At 47.5% G+C, this 19,770-nt stretch overlaps 1 protein-coding gene across 1 annotated transcript in view; it reads right to left on the reverse strand.

Annotated features, from left to right (window-relative positions):
* The window catches only part of selenoj (selenoprotein J), a 51,588-nt gene extending 35,033 nt beyond the window's left edge, over positions 1–16,555 (reverse strand). Inside the window, exons 1-3 of the mRNA XM_038818890.1 lie at positions 16,259–16,555; positions 9,758–9,948; positions 2,881–3,010 (exon numbers count right to left, since the gene is read on the reverse strand). Of these exons, the coding sequence (XP_038674818.1) occupies positions 2,881–3,010 (130 nt within the window). The 5' untranslated portion in view covers positions 9,758–9,948; positions 16,259–16,555. The remainder of the gene's footprint in view (positions 1–2,880; positions 3,011–9,757; positions 9,949–16,258) is intronic.
* Between the last annotated feature and the right edge of the window lie 3,215 nt (positions 16,556–19,770).

Below are 19,770 nucleotides of genomic sequence, written 5' to 3' on the forward strand. Positions count from 1 at the left end.
GGCGAGAAACTAATAGGACGTAGGGTAGGAATCAGAGTAAGAGATTTATTGAGATACACTACTAAATTCCCAAGCCCCAAAGGGTCACCCTCCCCGTCCTGCACCCAGGTCGTGGTTTTTATACTGTGGAGTCTTTCCTGTAAAGAGGAAAGTTCCCCTCTCCCCCACAAATTACCGGTGGAGATCATACTCATTATCAGTTAATGTGAATCAGATGGTGCACGCTCCCTTACTCCCCAGAAGGTCATAACACCACAAAGCCCGGTACAATTGCAGTAAAACATCTCTATCCCTATACTCAAATCCTCTCGCTATGAAGGCCACATAACATTTGCCTTCTTTACTGCCTGCTGTACCTGCGCGCTTACTTTCAGCGACTGATGCACGAGGACACCAAGGTCTCGCTGAGTATCCACCTCTCTCAATTTACACCCATTCAAATAATAATCATCTTTCCTATTTTTGCGGAAGCGGATAACCTCACATTTATCCACATTATACTGCATCTGCCATGCATTTACCCACTCACTCAGCCTGTCCAAATCCCACTGAAGCATCTCTACATCCTCCTCACAGCTCACCCTCCCACCCAACTTTGTATCATCGGCAAATTTGGAGATAATACATTTAGTTCCCTCGGCCCCATCATTAATATGCATTGTGAACAGTTGGGGTGAATATATAATGTAAACATTGTCTGGGAGATAACTGACAGAACAAACAGTAAGCAAGAAGATCATTATCGAGGGAGGAGTAAGTTATGGGCTTGTTGTTCTATTTCAAGCAGGGCTGAAATTTTAATTTAGAACAATCTGGCTACAGAGCAGAGAACACCTCTTTCCATCAGAATTCAGGTGAAATTCTCAACGCTGGCTAAAAGAGTTCAAAACTTTGTTAACCGAAGGACTCCTCAAATTAAGTTGAACCTCTGAAATAGCCAAGCTGAGAAAAATGAGGGTGCGTGAGAGAGTTTTAGAGTCATGGTTTACAGCATGGAAACAGGCCCTGCTGCCCAGCTTGTCCATGCCACCCAGTTTTTACCACTAAGTTAGTCCCAATTGCCTGCATTTGGCCCATATCCTTCTACACACATCTTTCCCTTATAACTGTCTAAATGCTTTTTAAAAGACAAAACTGTACCCACCACTACTGCTGCCTCTGGCAGCTCGTTCCTGACACTCACCACCCTCTGTGTGAAAGAATTGCTCCTCTGGATCCGTTTGTATCTCTCCCCTCTCACCTTAAACTATGGCCTCTAGTTTTAGACTCCGCTACCTTTGGGACAATCGATCGATGCCCCTCATTATTTTATAGGCCTCTATAAGATCACCCGGAAGCCTCCTTCGCTCCAGGGAAAAAGGTCTATCCAGCCTCTCATAACTCAAACCATCAAGTCCCGGTAGAATCCTCGTAAATCTTTTCTGCACTCTTTCTAGTTTAATAATATCCTTTGTAAAATAGGGTGACCAGAACTGTACACTGTATTCCAAGTGTGACCTTACTAATGTCTTGTACAACTTCAACAAGACGTCCAAACTCCTGTATTCAATGTTCTGACCAATAAAACCCAGCATGCTGAATGCCTTCTTCACCACCCTGTCCACCTGCCACTCCACCTTCAAGGAGCTTTGAAGATATACACCTCAATCTCATTGTTCTGTAACACTCCCCAACTCCCTACCATTAACTGAGTAGGTCCTGCCTCGATTCGATCTACCAAAATGCATCACCTCACATTTATCTGCCATTCATCGGCCCACTGGCCCAATTTATCAAGATCCCATTGCAATCCGAGATAACATTCTTCACTGTCCACTATATCACAGTAAGAAATCTTACACCAGGTTAAAGTCCAACATGTTTGTTTCAAACACTAGCTTTCAGAGCACTGCTCCTTCCTCATATCCGTACCCCTCAGTCCCCACATACCCACCTTCTCCTCGTATCCCTCAATCCCCAAGTACCCACCCTCTCCTCATATCCCTCAATCCCCAACTACCCACCTTCTCCCCATATCCCTCAATCAGAAACTACCCAACTTGAACGCATATCACTCAATCTCCAACTACCCACCTTCTCACGGTTTCTCTCAATCCTCACCTACGCACATTCTCCCATATCCCTCAAGCCCACCTACCCACCTTTTCCCTGTATCCCTCAATCCCACTTTCTCCCTGTGTTCCTAAATCCCACCTACTCACCTTCTCCCTGTATCCCTCACTTCCACCTATCGACCTTTTCCTCAGATCCCTCAATCCAACCTTCCCTCATAAATCTCAATCCCCCCTATCCACCTTCTCCTAATATCCCACGTGGGTTTCCTCCACATGTTCAGGTTTCCACTCACAGTCCAAAGGTTAGGTGGATTGGCCATGATACGTTGCCCCTAGTGTCCAAAATATTAGGTGGACTTACTGGGATGGGATGGGGGTGTGGGCCTAGGTATGGTGCTCTTTCCAAGGCTCAGTGCAGATTCCATGGGCCAAATGTGCACTGGAGGAATTCTCTGAGCTCTCAGCTATTCACGTTCCCTCCTTATCCCTCAATCCCCACCCACCTTTTCCTCATATTCCTCAATTTCACCCACTCACATTCTCCCATATTCCTCAATCCCACCTATTCACTTTCTCCCTATATCCCTAATCCAACCTGTCCCCTGACTGGAGATTGGAAGCAGGATCTCTGGGATTGGGGATGGGGGTACTGTGGATAACACAGACAGCAATTTTACTGTGCACAAGATAATTGGACATTACAATCTGAGAGTTCCTTTAACTGGGAGAAACAGACCAGTGGATCAGTGTGGAGATACTGAGCACTTAGTTTGATGCAAGAAACATGACCAACAAAACACGGGGAATGTCCAGAGCGGACTCCTACCTGCAATGCTACATTTCACGGACAGATTGTCATCCTGTGTGATTCGTACCATCTCCTCCACATACTGTGGGAGTTTGGGGTTTCCAGCGTAAAGAGAGACAATTGGTGCAATCTTCGCCACACCATCCATCTGTCAAATCAGAAGATCCATCAATTCAGTGCAGCTGCTTGTTAATAAACTAATGACCTGGACACGGGGGCGGCGCCAGGCACAGTGGTTCGCACTGCTGCCTCATAATGCCAGGGCAGCACTGCGGCACAGTGGTTATCACCACTGCCCCACAGCATCAGGGGCACGGGTTTGATTCAGACCTGAAGTAACTGTCTGTGCGGAGTCTGCACGTTCTCCCCGTGTGTGCATGGGTTTCCTCCGGGTGCTCCGGTTTCCTCCCACAGTCCAAAGGTAGATTGGCCATGATAAATTACCCCTAGGTGGGGTTACGGGGATAGGATGGGGGATTGGGCCGAAGCAGGATGCACTTTCAGAGGGTCGGTACAGACTTGATGGGCCGAATGGCCTCCTTCTGCACCGTAGGGAATTCTATGATCTTCTATGGATTCTATGAGTACAGGACATAATATCAAAATTTACAGATGGCACAAAGTTGAGAAATGGGAAGTGGACAGTAACAAACTTCAGGAGAATATAGACAGGCTGGTGGGACATGGCAGATGAAGTGTGAACTGATCTATGCGATCAATTAAAAGATGCAATGTAAAATCAATTATATAATTCTAAAGGTGGTGTAAGATCAGAGAGAGAGCTAGGGTAAATGTATACAAATCTTTGAGGACAAGTTAAAAAGACTGTTTGAAAACATGGCTTTATTAATAGGGGAATAGAGTTCAAAATGTTCAGCTGAACTTTTATTAAACACTTGTTCGGTCCCAGCGAGTGTATTGTGTCCAATTCAGGGTATCATACTTTAGGAAGAATAACAAGACCTCCAAGAGGGTGCAGTGATGCAGTGATTTATGAGTGGCACCAGGGGTGAGGGACTTCAGTAAGCTTCATTCTTGAACCTCTGCAGTCTGTGTGGTGTAGGTACACCCACTGTGCTGTTAGGGAAGGAGTTTCAGGATGTTGCCCAGCGACAGTGAAGGAACGGCGATATATTTCCAAGTCAGGGTGGTGAGTGACTGGGAGGGGAACCTCCAGGTGGTGGGGTATCTGCTGCTCATGTCTTTATAGAAAGTGGTCGTGGGTTTGGAAGATACTGTCTAAGGAACCTTGATGAGTAACTTCAGTACATCTTGTAAATGGTACACATGACTGCCACTGGTCATCGGGTGGAATGATTTAATGTTTACGGTGGTGGATGCGATGCCAATCAAACGGGCTGCTTTGTCCTGGATGGTGTTGAGCTGCACTCACTCAGGCAAATTTGCTGCGGCTCTTCGGGGGGGGGGTTAAACTAATTTGTCAGGGGGATGGGAAAACGAGCTGTAGCCCAGAAGCCAGTGTTGAGAGTAGTGAGGTACTGAGGAGGGTATCAAGGTCGCAGGAGTGTACCGGCAGACAGAAAGGTGGGTTGAAGTGTGTCTACTTCAATGCAAGGAGCATCCGGAATAAGGTAGGTGAACTTGGAGCGTGGATTGGTACTTGGGACTACGATGTTGTGGCCATTACGGAGACATGGTTAGAACAGGGACAGGAATGGTTGTTGGAAATTCCGGGGTATAGATGTTTCAGGAAGAGTATGGAAGGTGGTAAAAGAGGTGGAGGAGTAGCATTGTTAATCAAAGATAGTTTAACAGCTGCAGAAAGGCAGTTCGAAGGGGATCTGCCTTCTGAGGTAATATGGGCCGAAGTTAGAAATAGGAAAGGAGCGGTCACATTGTTAGGAATTTTCTATAGGCCCCCAAATAGTAATAGAGACGTGGAGGAAGAAATTGCAAAACAGATTATAGATAGGTGTGGAGGTCTCGGGCTAGTTGTCATGGGTGACTTTAACTTTCCAAATATTGTTTGGAACCTCTACAGGTCGAACAGTTCGGATGGGGCAGTTTTTGTACAGTGTGTGCAGGAGGGTTTCCTGACACAATATGTGGATAGGCTGACAAGAGGGGGGGCCACATTGAATTTGGTACTGGGTAATGAACCGGGCCAAGTGTTAGATTTGTTTGTGGGAGAGCACTTTGGAGATAATGACCACAATTCGGTGTCTTTCACTATTGCAATGGAGAGGGATAGGGCCATACGGCAGGGCAAGGTTTATAATTGGGGGAGGAGTAATTATGATGCAATTAGGCAAGAATTAGGGAGCATAAGATGGGAACAGAAACTGTCAGGGAAAGGCACAAATGAAAAGTGGAGCTTGTTCAAGGAACAAATACTGTGCGTCCTTGATAGGTATGTCCCTGTCAGGCAGGGAGGAAATGGCCGTGTGAGGGAACCATGGTTCACAAAAGAGGTTGAATGTCTTGTCAAGAGGAAAAAGGAAGAGTATGTAAGGATGAGAAAACAAGGTTCAGTTGGGTCGCTTGAGGGTTACAAGGCAGCAAGGAATGAGCTAAAAAAGGGCTTAGGAGAGCTCGGAGGGGGCATGAGAAGTCCTTGGCGGGTCGGATCAAGGAAAACCCCAAGGCTTTTTATTCTTATGTGAGAAATAAAAGAATGACCAGGGTGAGGTTGAGGCCGGTCAAGGACAGTAGTGGGAACTTGTGCATGGAGTCAGAAGAAATAGGAGAGGCGTTGAATGAATACTTTTCTTCAGTGTTCACCAAGGAGAGGGGCCACGTTTTTGAGGATGAAAATGTGATACAAGCGGGTAGGCTGGAGGAGGTAGATGTTCTGAGGAAGGATGTATTATCAATTTTGAAAAATCTGAGGGTCGACAAGTCCCCTGGGCCAGATGGGATATATCCAAGGATTCTTTGGGAGGCAAGGGATGAGATTGCTGAGCCTTTGGCTTTGATCTTTGGGTCCTCACTGTCCACGGGGATAGTGCCAGAGGACTGGAGAGTGGCGAATGTTGTTCCTCTGTTCAAGAAAGGGAATAGGAATGACCCTGGTAATTATAGGCCGGTTAGTCTTACTTCGGTGGTCGTTAAGTTAATGGAAAAGTTCCTGAAGGATAGGATTTATGACCATTTGGAAAGATGCAGCTTAATCCGGGATAGTCAACATGGATTCGTGAAGGGTAAGTCTTGCCTCACAAATTTGATTGTATTCTTTGAGGAGGTAACTAAGTGTATAGATGAAGGTAGAGCAGTTGATGTCGTATACATGGATTTTAGTAAGGCGTTTGATAAGGTTCGCCATGGTCGGCTCATGAAGAAAGTAAGGAGGTGTGGGATAGAGGGAAATTTGGCTAATTGGATAAGTAACTGGCTATCACATAGAAGACAGAGGGTGGTGGTGGATGGTAAATTTTCAGACTGGAGACCAGTTACCAGCGGTGTACCACAGGGATCAGTGCTGGGTCCTCTGCTTTTTGTGATTTTTATCAATGACTTGGAGGAGGGGGCTGAAGGGTGGGTCAGTAAATTTGCTGATGACACCAAGATTGGTGGAGTAGTGGATGAGGTGGAGGGCTGTTGTAGGCTGCAAAGAGACATTGACAGGATGCAGAGCTGGGCCAAAAAATGGCAGATGGAGTTTAACCCTGATAAGTGCGAGGTGATTCATTTTGGTGGAAAAAATTTGAATGCGGATTACAGGGTCAACAGCAGGGTTCTGAGGAATGTGGAGGAACAGAGAGATCTTGGGGTTCATGTCCACAGATCTCTGAAGGTTGCCACTCAAGTGGATAGAGCCGTGAAGAAGGCTTCTAGTGTGTTAGCGTTTATTAACAGGGGGCTTGAGTTTAAGAGCCGCGGGGTTATGCTGCAACTGTACATGACCCTAGTGAGACCACATTTGGAGTATTGTGTGCAGTTCTGATCACCTCAGATGTGGAAGCATTGGAAAGGGTGCAAAGGAGATTTACTAGGACAAAGAGTCATCGGACTCGAAACGTTCGCTCTTTTCTCTCCCTGCAGATGCTGCCAGACTTGCTGAGATTTTCCAGCATTTTCCCTTTCGTTTCAGATTCCAGCATCTGCAGTAATTTGCTTTTCTCCTTTTTACTAGGATGCTGCCTGGTTTGCAGGATAGGTCTTATGGGGAAAGGTTGAGGGAGCTAGGGCTTTTCTCTTTGGAGCGGAGGAGGATGAGAGGCGATTTAATAGAGGTTTATAAGATGATGAGGGGGATAGATAGAGTGGACATTCAGAGACTATTTCCTCGGGTGGATGTAGCTGTTACAAGGGGACATAACTATAAGGTTCAGGGTGGGAGATATCGGAGGGATGTCCGAGGTTCGTTCTTTACTCAGAGAGTGGTTAGGGTGTGGAATGGACTGCCTGCTGTGATAGTGGAGTCGGACACTTTAGGAACTTTCAAGCGGTTATTGGTTAGGCACATGGAGCTCACCAGAATGACAGGGAGTGGGATAGCTTGATCTTGGTTTCGGACAATGCTCGGCACAACATCGAGGGCCGAAGGGCCTGTTCTGTGCTGTACTGTTCTATCTATTCTATCTATCTACCTAAGTGCAGATTATTCCGTGACATTCTGACTTTCCCTTGTAGACAGTGGGCAGGATTTGGGGGGGTCAGGAGATGAGTTCCTTGAGGATTCCTAGCCGCTAACCTGCTCTTGTAGCCACAATAATTATGTGGCAGATCAGTTTCTGATCAATTGTGACTTCCAGCATGGGGATTCGACAATGCATTGAATATCAAGCAAATGAAGATGATTGGATTCTCTCTTGTTAGAGATGGTCATTGTCTGACACAAAAGTAACTTGCCACTTGTCAGCCCAAGCCTGGAAAATGTCCAGAATCTGTCATTTCCTAATCTTTGACCTTCCCTGGTAGCCACAGTATTAATATGACTAAAGGGACGATCCTTTAAAACAGAGATAAGGAAGAATTTCTTCAGCCAGAGGGTGGTGAATCTGTGGAACTCTTTGCCGCAGAAGGTTGTGGAGGCCAAATCACTGAGTGTCTTTAAGACAGAGATAGATAGGTTCTTGAATAATAAGGGGATCAGGGGTTACGGGAAGAAAGCAGGAGAATGGGGATGAGAAACATATCAGCCATCAGCTTGATAACACTGTTGATGACTCCTCCATCACATTGCTGATGATGGAGAGTAGACTGATAGGGTGGTAATTGGCTGGGTTGGATTTGTCCTGTTTCTTGTGTACAGGACACACCTGGGCAATTTTCCACATTGCCAGGTAGATGCCAGTGTTGTAGCTGTACTGGAACAGCTGGGCTAGGGGTGCGGCAAGTTCTGGAGCACAAGTCTTCAGTATTATTATTGGGATATTGTCAGGGCCCAGAGCCTTTGCCGTATCCAGGGCCTTCAGCCATTCTTCATATCACATGGAGTGAATTCAGTTGTCTGAAGACTGATGTTGATGTTGGGGACCTGAGATGGACCATCTTGATGTTGCTCCTGGCATGTTCTCCTGCTCTCTTCATTGACCCAGGGTTGATCCCCTGGCTGGGGGGTAATGGTAGAGTGGGGGATATGCTGGGTCATGAGGTTACAGATTGTGGTTGAATACAATTCTGCTGCTGATGGCCCACAGCGCTTCATAGATGCCCAGTGTTGAGTTGCTAGATCTGTTTGAAGTCTATCCCATTGAGCATGGTGGTAGTGCCACACAACACGATGGAGGGTATCCTTAATGTGAAGACGGGACTTTGTCTCCACAAGGACTGTGCGGTGGTCACTTCTCCCGATACTGTCATGGACAGAGGCATCTGCAGCAGGCAGATTGGGGAGGATGAGGTCGAGTATGTTTTCCCCTCTTGTTGGTTCCCTCACCACCTGCTGCGGTCCCAGTCACAGTAGCATAGTGGTTAGCACTGTTGCTTCGCAGCGCCAGGGTGCCAGGTTCAATTCCCGGCTTGGGTCACTGTCTGTGCAGAGTCTGCACGTTCTCCCCGTGTCTGCGTGGGTTTCCTCCGGATGCCCCGATTTCCTCCCACAAGTCCTGAAAGACGTGCTGTTTGGTGAATTGGACATTCTGAATTCTCCCTCTGTGTACCTGAACAGGCGCCGGAGTGTGGCGACTAGGGGCTTTTCACAGTAACTTCATTGCAGTGTTAATGTAAGCCTACTGGTGACAATAATAAAGATTATTATTATCACTGATGTGGAGATACCGGCGTTGGACTGGGGTGAGCACAGTAAGAAGTCTTACACCAGGTTAAAGTCCAACAGATTTGTTTCAAATCACTAGCTTTCGGAGCACTGCTCCTTCCTCAGGTGAATTATTATTACGAGTAGCTCTGTCCTTTAGGATCCGGGCCAGTTCGGTCTGTGGTGGTGTTCGAGTCACTCTTGATTATGGACACTGAAGTCCCCACCCAGAGTACATTCTGTGCCCTTGCCACCCTCAGTTCTTCCTTCAAGTGGTGTTTGACATGGAGGAGTACTGATCCACCAGCTGAAGAGGGTGTGGTGGTGGGGGGGTGACACAATAATCATTGGCAGGAGATTTCCTTGCTCCTGGTTGAACTGATGCAAGGAGACTTGACAAAATCCAGACCTTACTGAGTGGTGGAGCAGGCCCGAGGGGCCAAATGTCCAGCTCCACATTTGTATGTTTGTATGACTTATTCCCAGTTTTCCACTGATCAATCCATTCTTTCACTGTCGCTGGGTCAAAATCCTGGAAATTCTTCCCTGACAGCACAGTTGTTGGACCTACACTACGTGGACTGCGGCAGTTGAAGAAGGCAGCTCACCACCACCCTCTGAAGGGCAATTAGGGATGGGCAATAACCTGTTCTGTGAGAGAATACATTTGTAAAAATGGAGTAAGTACGCGCCCAGTTTGAACGGGCTGGAGCTTTGACTTTTTCTGGAGTTTACCTGTGGATCAGGGGAGAGTCCCGTTTTTTCCTTTGTTGCTTCATACGCAGTCAGGAACGCCTTAATTGAAGCATTTCTGTATCCTCCTGTCTGAACCTGGTCCTGTGCTTTAGGTTTTCCCTTCAGGTCATAGTCAGTATTTGGTCCAAACGTTTTGTACAATTGTTTTCTGTACAATTGCACATCAAATCCTGCACAAAGAGAAGCCACAATACAACTTAATTATTTTCCAAATTTCTCTCCTCATCAGCCGACTCTGATCCGGGGGTAAAGGGCCCATCGGCATTTGGTAGTTTCCCATGACCTTTCCAAGGTACAGCAACAGCAGGAGGCCTTCAGCCCCTTGGGCCTGTTTCAACATGAGGTGAGATGGGGGCCAGAGTTTGGGTTTTGGGATAGGGCTCTGCTATGCGGGTTAAGTGGGTGTCTTGACCCAGCATTGAACAGGTGCCTGGCTGTCATTTTTCCCGAGCTGGTCAATTAGTGGCCATTCCGTTAAGGATTGATGGTGAGTGGGCTCTCAAAGCTGAAGGGCCAATAGGAGGTCTTGGAGTTTGAAAGGAACATTAAGCTGAGAGGGAGAGAGACAGAGAGAGAGAGAGAGACAGAGGGAGAGAGAGAGACAGAGAGAGACAGAGAGGGAGAGGGAGACAGGGAGAGAGAGACAGAGAGAGAGAGAGAGAGAGGGAGAGAGACACACAGAGGGAGAGTGAGAGAGAGAGACAGAGAGAGAGAGAGAGAGAGATAGAGAGAGACAGAGAGAGAGACAGAGTGAGAGAGACAGAGAGGGAGAGGGAGAGAGAGACAGAGAGAGAGAGACAGAGAGAGAGAGAGAGAGAGAGAGAGAGAGACTTGGGGAGAGAGTCTGGGGGAAGAGAGACTGGGGAGAGAGTCTGGGGGAGAGAGACTGGGGAGAGACAGTCTGGGGGAAGAGAGACTGGGGGAGAGAGTCTGGGGGAGAGAGACTGGGGGAAGAGAGACTGGGGGAAGAGAGACTGGGGGAAGAGAGACTGGGGGAAGAGAGACTGGGGGAAGAGAGACTGGGGGAAGAGAGACTGGGGGAGAGAGTCTGGGGGAAGAGAGACTGGGGGAGAGAGACTGGGGGAGAGAGACTGGGGGGAGAGAGACTGGGGGAGAGAGACTGGGGAGAGAGACTGGGGGAGAGAGACTGGGGGAGAGAGACTGGGGGGGAGAGAGACTGGGGGGGAGAGAGACTGGGGGGAGAGAGACTGGGGGAGAGAGTTTGGGGGGAGAGAGTTTGGGGAAGAGAGACTGGGGAGAGAGACTGGGGGAGAGAGTCTGGGGGAGAGAGACTGGGGGAGAGAGTCTGGGGGAGAGAGTCTGGGGGAGAGAGTCTGGGGGAGAGAGTCTGGGGGAGAGAGTCTGGGGGAGAGAGACTGGGGGAGAGAGACTGGGGGAGAGAGACTGGGGGGGAGAGACTGGGGGGAGAGAGTCTGGGGAAGAGAGACTGGGGAGAGGCTGGGGAGAGAGGACTGGGGGGAGAGAGTCTGGGGGAAGAGAGACTGGGGGAGAGTCTGGGGGAGAGAGTCTGGGGGAGAGACTGGGGGAGAGAGACTGGGGGAGAGAGTCTGGGGAAGAGAGTCTGGGGGAGAGAGACTGGGGAGAGAGACTGGGGGAGAGAGACTGGGGGAGAGAGACTGGGGGAGAGAGTCTGGGGGAGAGAGTCTGGGGGAGAGAGTCTGGGGGAGAGAGTCTGGGGGAAGAGAGACTGGGGAGAGAGACTGGGGGAGAGAGACTGGGGGAGAGAGTCTGGGGGAGAGAGACTGGGGGAGAGAGTCTGAGGGAGAGAGTCTGGGGGGAGAGAGACTGGGAAGAGAGTCTGGGGGAGAGAGACTGGGGGAAGAGAGCCTGGGGGAGAGAGTCTGGGGGAGAGAGTCTGGGGGAGAGAGACTGGGGAGAGAGTCTGGGGGAAGAGAGACTGGGGGAGAGAGTCTGAGGGAGAGAGACTGGGGAGAGGCTGGGGAGAGAGTCTGGGGGAGAGAGACTGGGGAGAGAGTCTGGGGGAGAGAGACTGGGGAGAGGCTGGGGAGAGAGATGGCCCCAGATGGCCAAGGCCAGTATCTCCTTCCAGAGGTATGGGATCCGGAGCACAGACAGTGTTCCAGATATGGTCTGACCAGTGTGTAGTGTTGGGAAAATAAAGGTGTTCTCAGGGATTTATATTTGTATTGGTAAATATTAGAAATAAGGCATAGTTTTAGTAGGTTTAATTTAATGTTTCTGTGTCTGGAAGGGTAAAACATATGGTCAGATTCATGCTGGACAAAGGTGTTTGTTTGTGTGGGGGTTGGTTTCAATTCCAATTGTGATTCTATTGTGCTGAGAGAGGGCTATGGCATGAAGAATAAATAAACCAGCAGTGGTTGCTAAGCAACTGGGGTGTTGTACGGTAGAGCAGCTTTTAAATGTTAGTTTTGCTAATTTGCTTGCAGTTGGAGATAGGTAGTGAGAGGTAGTGAGAGGGGAGGCAGCTCTCCCAGCTCTGCTAGAAGCAGTTGGTTTTAGAAGACGAGAGAGGGTACATCTATCTCAGCTTTGTGAGAAGAAAAGAAGAAAAATATCTTTCTTGGTGGAAGAGATGTACAAAGTGAGCAGGTTACACCAATGCAGGACCGGGGCTGATGTCCTTTTGGGGGGGGGGGGGGGGGGGGGGTCAATAAACATTAAAAGGACAGGCCTTAAGATTTTGTACCCGAATACTTGGAGCATTCAAAATAAAATGGATGAATTAGTTGTGCAGATAAATGTTGCAGTAATATCATGGTTGTGTTGCAGTTCACCGATTGACACTAGGAGTGTCATTGGTATATAAGTGAATGTTAGAGTCAGTGACTTCAGACTGACTGGGAAGTTGGGAGACAGGTTGCTTGTACATGTTCATACTGTTATTCATCTGTTGTTTGGTATATATTTGACCCACAGTTAATGGTAATATGTCATTTATAGCTTTAGCTACAAGTGTTTTTGTAATATAAATCAGGCCATCCGACCAGAACAGATGTAAAGAGATATGATATGGTTGGGATTATGGAGACATGGCTTCAAGGTGACCAAGGGTGGGAACTAAACATTGAGGCTATTCAGTTTTTAGGAAGGACAGACAGAAAGGAAAAGGTGGTGGAGTTGCATTGTTTATTAAAGAAGATATTGATACAATATTGAGGAAAGATATTAGCACAGATGATGTGGAATCTGTCTGTGTTGAGTTAATAAACACCACAGGGCAAAAAACATTAACCAGGGTGGCATACAGACCACCAAACTGCGGTGGTAATGTTGGTAATACCATTAGAAATCACAGATGAATGTGCGAAAGGAACATCTGTCATTTTGGGTGACTTTAATCTGCACAAGATTGGGTGAGTCAAATTAGTCACAGCACAATAGAGGAGGAATTTATATGGAGTGTATATGGGGTGGTTTTCTGCACTAATATGTGAAGGACCCAAGAAGAGTACAGGCCGTCTTGAACTGGTGTTGTGCAATGAGAAAGGATTAGTTGGTAATCTAGTTGTGGGAGAACCTTTGGGGATGAGTGACCATAATATGGTTGAATTCTTTATCAAGGTGGATTGTGAGGTAGTTGATTCTGAGACCAGGGTCCTGAATCTCAGTAAAGGTAATTATGATGGTGTGAGGCATGAGCTGGCTATGATGGACAGGGAAACATTACTGAAAGGAATGGCAGCATTCAAGGAACAAATACAAAGAACAAAGAAAATTCCAGCACAGGAACAGGCCCTTCTGCCCTCCCAGCCTGCGTCGATCCAGATCCTTTATCTAAACCTGTCGCCTATTTTCCAAGGATCTACTTCCCTCTGTTCCCCGCCCGTTCATATATCTGTCCAGATGCATCTTAAATGATGCTATCGTGCCCGCCTCTACCACCTCCGCTGGCAAAGCATTCCAAGCACCCACCACCCTCTGCGTAAAAAACTTTCCACGCACATCTCCCTTAAACTTTCCCCCTCTCACCTTGAAATCGTGACCCCTTGTAATTGACACCCCCACTCTTGGAAAAAGCTTGTTGCTATCCACCCTGTCCATACCTCTCATAATTCCAAAAGTTGTTTATTTCTATTTGGCACAAGAGTAGAACGGGAACTGTGGCCAAACCATGGCTTACAAGGGAAATTCGAGATAGTATTAGAATCAAAGAAGGGGCCTGCAAATTAACAAGAAAAAGCAATAGACCTGAGGATTGGGAATGGCTTAAAATAGTGATTAGCATTGTTGCTTCACTCTGCCAGGGACCCAGGTTTGATTCCCGGCTTGGGTGACTGACTGTGCGCGGAGTCTGCACGTTCCGTGCCTGTGTTGGTTTCCTCCCACAAATCCTGAAAGACGTGCTGTTAGGTGAATTGGACATTCTGAATTCTCCCTCTGTGTACCCGAACAGGCGCCGGAATGTGGCGAGTTCACAGTAACTTCATTGCAGTGTTAATGTGAGCCTACTTGTGACACTAATAAAGATTATTATTATTACATTCAGCAAAGGCAGACCAAGGTATTGATTAAGACGGGGTAAATACAATTTGAGCTTTGCACACTCCCAGTGAGACAGAGAAGACACATCGAAGGGTGAGTTTGGGAGCTGGGAATTTGAAGCCAGGGGGGAATTTGAGGCTGGGATGAAGTGCTTTTTATCCCTTGATTTGTTACACTCAAATTTCCAGTGAGTGGCCTTGCCCTGCTGCAGGTCGCTACAAGGGAGAGAGCTGATTGGCGAGTAGCAGGTAAGGTAGGCAAGTCCTTCAAATCGGGCATGTTGCCGAGCAAAATCTGGAGAGCTGTCTGAGAAGGTAAGTGGTATTTGTGACTGTGTCTCTCTGTGTGCCTGTGTCTCTCTCTGTGTGTGTCTGTGTCTCTCTGTGTCTGCCTGTGTCTATCTCTGTGTGCCTGTGTCTCTCTGTGTGTCTGTGTCTCTCTGTGTGTCTGTGTCTCTCTGTGTGTCTGTGTCTCTCTGTGTGTCTGTGTCTCTCTGTGTGTCTGTGTCTCTCTGTGTTTTCAAACTGTGGCGAGGAAAAGCTGGGAGTTAACGTCACGGTAAAGTTTGGCCTGATTGGCTGGCAGGGAATCTATGTGAAATTTTAAAAAAAGAAAAAAATTAATTAAACTAATTAATTAACAAGTAGAGGAGAAACTAAACCTGAGGGCAGAGATTAATATTTAGCATTTAATTTACAGTAGGAACATAGCGCCAGGGACCATATAGTTAATTGTAACTTAATCTAATAATCATTTAATAAGTATTTATTTTAAATTAATTAATTAGAGCTTAAATGTTACTCAGCAGGATGAAGTGCTCTACCTGTGTGATGTGGGAGATCCGTGACACTTCCAGCGTTCCGGTCAACTATGCCTGCAGGAAGTGTGTAACCAATGGCAGCTCCTCACAGACCGCATGATTCGGTTGGAGCAGCAATTGGATGCACTTAGGAGCATGCAGGTGGCGGAAAGCGTCATAGATAGGAGTTACAGAGATGTGGTCAAACTCAAGGTGCAGGCAGAGAGATGAGTGACCGTGACAAAGGGCAGGCAGTCAGTGCAGCCCACCTCTCTAACAGGTATTCCGTTTTGGAAACTGTTGTAGGAGATAGCCTATCAGAGGAAAATAACCGCAGCCAGAGTAGTGGCACCACAACTGGCTCTGTTGCTCAGCAGGGGAGGGTAAGTTATAGGAGACTCTATAGTAAGGGGCACAGACCGGCGCTTCTGTGGACGTGAAAGAGACTCCAGGATGGTGTGTTGCCTCCCTGGTGCCAGGGTCAAAGATGTCTCTGAACGAACACAGGACATCCTGAAGGGGGAGGGTGAACAGCCAGAGGTCGTAGTACACATAGGTACTAACAACATAGGCAGGAAAAGTGATGAGGTCCTGCAGAAGGAGTTCAGGGAGTTAGGCATGAAGGTAAAAAAGCAGGACCTCTGGGGTTGTAATCTCAGGATTACTCCCTGTGCCACGTGCCAGTGAGGCCAGAAATAGGAGGATAGTGCAGCTAAACACGTGGCTAAACTGGTGGTGTAGGAGGAAGGGTTTTATATATATGGATTATTGGGATCTTCCGGGACCTGTACAAGAAGGACGGGTTGCATCTAAACTGGAGGGACACAAATATCCTGGCTGGGAGGTTTGCTAGAGTCACTTGGGAGGATACAGTAAGAAGTCTTACAACACCAGGTTACAGTCCAACAGGTTTCAAATCAATGGCTTTCGGGGCGTACCAACTGTCCTGGCTCTGGATCTGTAAAGACTTAATTACCTGCAAACGCTCTCATTCAAAGCATTGTCTTGCATCTTTGACTTTGTCTATATATATGTTTCTGGAACATACGTCTTCATTCACCTCAGGAAGGAGCAGTGCTCCGCAAGCTAGTGATTCGAGCCCCAGCTGCTGTGGAGGTTCCCTTCACGGATATAACTGTGGCCTGCGTCTTTTAAATGACTACACAGGTCTGGCTCTGAACTTTTTCAATCACCTGGTAGAGGGTCTTCCAGCTGCTTCCTGTCTGTGTCTTCTCAAAAACCTCAGGACAAAATGGAGCTCTTTGCATGACCCGCCTTTCTTCTGGAAGATTCTGAATGGCTCCACCAATCGCAACCAACAACTGGAGATGACGCAGAATTCCAGATTCACTGATTGCTTGCCAAGTCTATCAAACTGATATTACGGGCTCTGCCACAGAACCTAAAGGGGAAGTCATGGGCTAGTCCATGAGATCAAGAATGTTTCAGTTTTTCCAAAGTCTGTAGCTTAAGCAAAAATCCCAATATTGCAGCAGCTAACAAGAAGGTTGTAGATTGAAGGCAGTCAGTGGGACAGGAATTAAAAAGGAAACACAGAACAGAAAGGTTTTACAACAGTATCCTCACAAGTGATAGGGAGAGAACAAAGAACAAAAGAACAAAGAAAAGTACAGCACAGGAACAGGCCCTTCGGCCCTCCAAGCATGTGCCGACCATGCTGCCCGTCTAAACTAAAATCCTCTACACTTCTGGGGTCCATATCCCTCTATTCCCATCCTATTCATGTATTTGTCAAGATGCCCCTAAAATGTCACTATCGTCCCTGCTTCCACCACCTCCTCCGGCAGCGAGTTCCAGGCACCCACTACCCTCTGTGTAAAAAACTTGCCTCGTACATCTCCTCTAAACCTTGCCCCTCGCGCCTTAAACCTGTGCCCCCGAGTAATTGACCCCTCTACCCTGGGAAAAAGTCTCTGACTATCCACTCTGTCTATGCCCCTCATAATTTTTTAGACCTCTAAAAGTTCGCCCCTCAACCTCCTTCGTTCCAGTGAGAACAAACCGGGTTTATTCAACCGCTCCTCATAGCTAATGCCCTCCGTACCAGGCAACATCCTGGTAAATTTCCTCTGCATCCTCTCTAAAGCCTCCACATCCTTCTGGTAGTGTGGCGACCAGAATTGAACACTATACTCCAAGTGTGGCCTAACTAAGGTTCTATACACCTGATTCCATTCCATATATTCCATTCACCTGAGGAAGGAGCAGTGCTCTGAAAGCTCGTGTTTGAAACAAACCTGTTGGACTTTAACTTGGTGTTGTAAGACTTCTTACAAGGTTCTATACAGCTGCAACATGACTTATCAATTTTTATACTCAATGCCCCGGCCAATGAAGGCAAACATGCCGTATGCCTTCTTGACTACCTTCTCCACCTGTGTTGCCCCTTTCAGTGACCTGTGGACCTGTTCTCCTAGATCTCTCTGACTGTCAATATTCTTGAGGGTTCTACCATTCACTGTATATTCCCTACCTGTATTAGACCTTTCAAAATGCATTACCTCACATTTGTCTGGATTAATCTCCATCTGCCATCTCACTGCCCAAGTCTCCAAACAATCTAAACCCTGCTGTATCCTCTGACATTCCTCATCGCTATCGCAATTCCTCCAACCTTTGTGTCGTCCACAAACTTACTAATCAGACCAGTTACATTTTCCTCCAATTCATTAATATACACTACGAACAGCAAAGGTCCCAGCACTGATCCCTGCGGAACACCACTAGTCACAGCCCTCCAATCAGAAAAGCACCCTTCCATTGCTACTCTCTGCCTTCTATGACCGAGCCACTTCTGTATCCACCTTGTCAGCTCACCCCTGATCCCGTGTGACTTCACCTTTTGTACCAGTCTGCCATGAGGGACCTTGTCAAAGGTCTTACTGAAGTCCATATAGACAACATCCACTGCCCTACCTGCATCAATCATCTTTGTGACCTCCTTGAAAAACTCTATCAAGTTAGTGAGACACGACCTCCCATTCACAAAACCGTGCCGCCTCTCACTAATACGTCCATTTGCTTCCAAATGGGAGTAGATCCTGTCTCAAAGAATTCTCTCCAGTAATTTCCCTACCACTGGCGTAAGGCTCACCAGCCTGTAGTTCCCTGGATTATCCTTGCTACCCTTCTTAAATAAAGGAACAACATTGGCTATTCTCCAGTCCTCTGACATCACCTGAAGACAGTGAGGATCCAAAGATTTCTGTCACGGCCTCAGCAATTTCCTCTCTCGCCTCCTTCAGTATTCTGGGGTAGATCCCATCAGGCCCTGGGGACTTATCCACCTTATATTTTTCAAGACGCCCAACACCTCGTCTTTTTGGATCTCAATGTGACCCAGGCTATCTACACACCCTTCTCCAGACTCAACATCCACCAATTCCTCGCCTTTGGTGAGTACTAATGCAAAGTATTCATTTAGTACCTCGCCCATTTCCTCTGGCTCCACACATAGATTCCCTTGCCTATCCTTCAGTGGGCCAACCTTTTCCCTGGCTACCCTCTTGCTTTTTATGTACGTGTAAAAAGCCTTGGGAATTTCCTTAACCCTATTTGCCAATGACTTTTTGTGACCCCTTTTAGCCCTCCTGACTCCTTGCTTCAGTTCCTTCCTATTTTCCTTATATTCCCCACCGGCTTAGTCTGTTCCCAGCCTTCTAGCCCTGACAAATGCCTCCTTTTTCTTTTTGACGAGGCCCACAATATCCCCCATTATTTATATAGAATTTACAATGCAGAAGGAGGCCATTCAGCCCATCGAGTCTGCACCGGCTCCTTGAAAGAGCACCCTACCCAAGGTTAACACCTCCACCCTATCCCCATAACCCAGTAACCCCACCCAACACTAGGGGCAATTTATCATGGCCAATCCACCTAACCTGCACATCTTTGGACTGTGGGAGGAAACCGGAGCACCCGGAGGAAACCCACGCACACACGGGGAGGATGTGCAGACTCCGCACAGACAGTAACCCAAGCCGGAATCGAACGTGGGACCCTGGAGCTGTGAAGCGATTGTGCTAACCACAATGCTACCGTGCTACCCAAGGATCGAGAAATTTGCTGTATTTATCCTTCTTCCTCACAGGAACATGCCGGTCCTGAATTCCTTTCAACTGACATTTGAAAGCCTCCCACATGTCAGATGTTGATTTACCCTCAAACATCCGCCCCCAATCTATGCTCTTCAGTTCCCGCCTAATATTGTTATAATATATGTGGGATCCAAATATGTGGGGAAGGTGGGGTTGTCTGTGTGGAGTTTGCACTTTCTCCCTTTGTGTGCGTGGGTTTCCTCCAGGTGCTCCAGTTTCCTCCCACTGTCCAAAGAAGGACAGGTTAGGTGGATTGGCCATGTTAAATTGCTCTTCGTGTCTAAATGGTTAGGTGGGGTTACTAGGGTACAGGGATAGGGTGGAGGTATAGGGTTAAGTAGGGTGCTCTTTCCAAGCACCGGTGCAGACTCGATGGGCTGAAGGCATCCTTCTGCACTTTAAATTCTACAATTCTATGAGGGAAACAGGGAGATGGTGGGCTTGAGTGATATGGGAAAAATATAGTCTTGAGGGATATGGGGACAAGGTGGGAGTGAGGGATATGGGGCGAAGGTGAGATTGAGGATATGGGGAGAAGGTGGGATTGAGGGATATGGGGAGAAGGTAGGATTGAGGTATATGGGTAG

This window comes from Scyliorhinus canicula, chromosome 14, assembly GCF_902713615.1.
Source record: "Scyliorhinus canicula chromosome 14, sScyCan1.1, whole genome shotgun sequence".
NCBI classification, from domain to species: domain Eukaryota; kingdom Metazoa; phylum Chordata; class Chondrichthyes; order Carcharhiniformes; family Scyliorhinidae; genus Scyliorhinus; species Scyliorhinus canicula.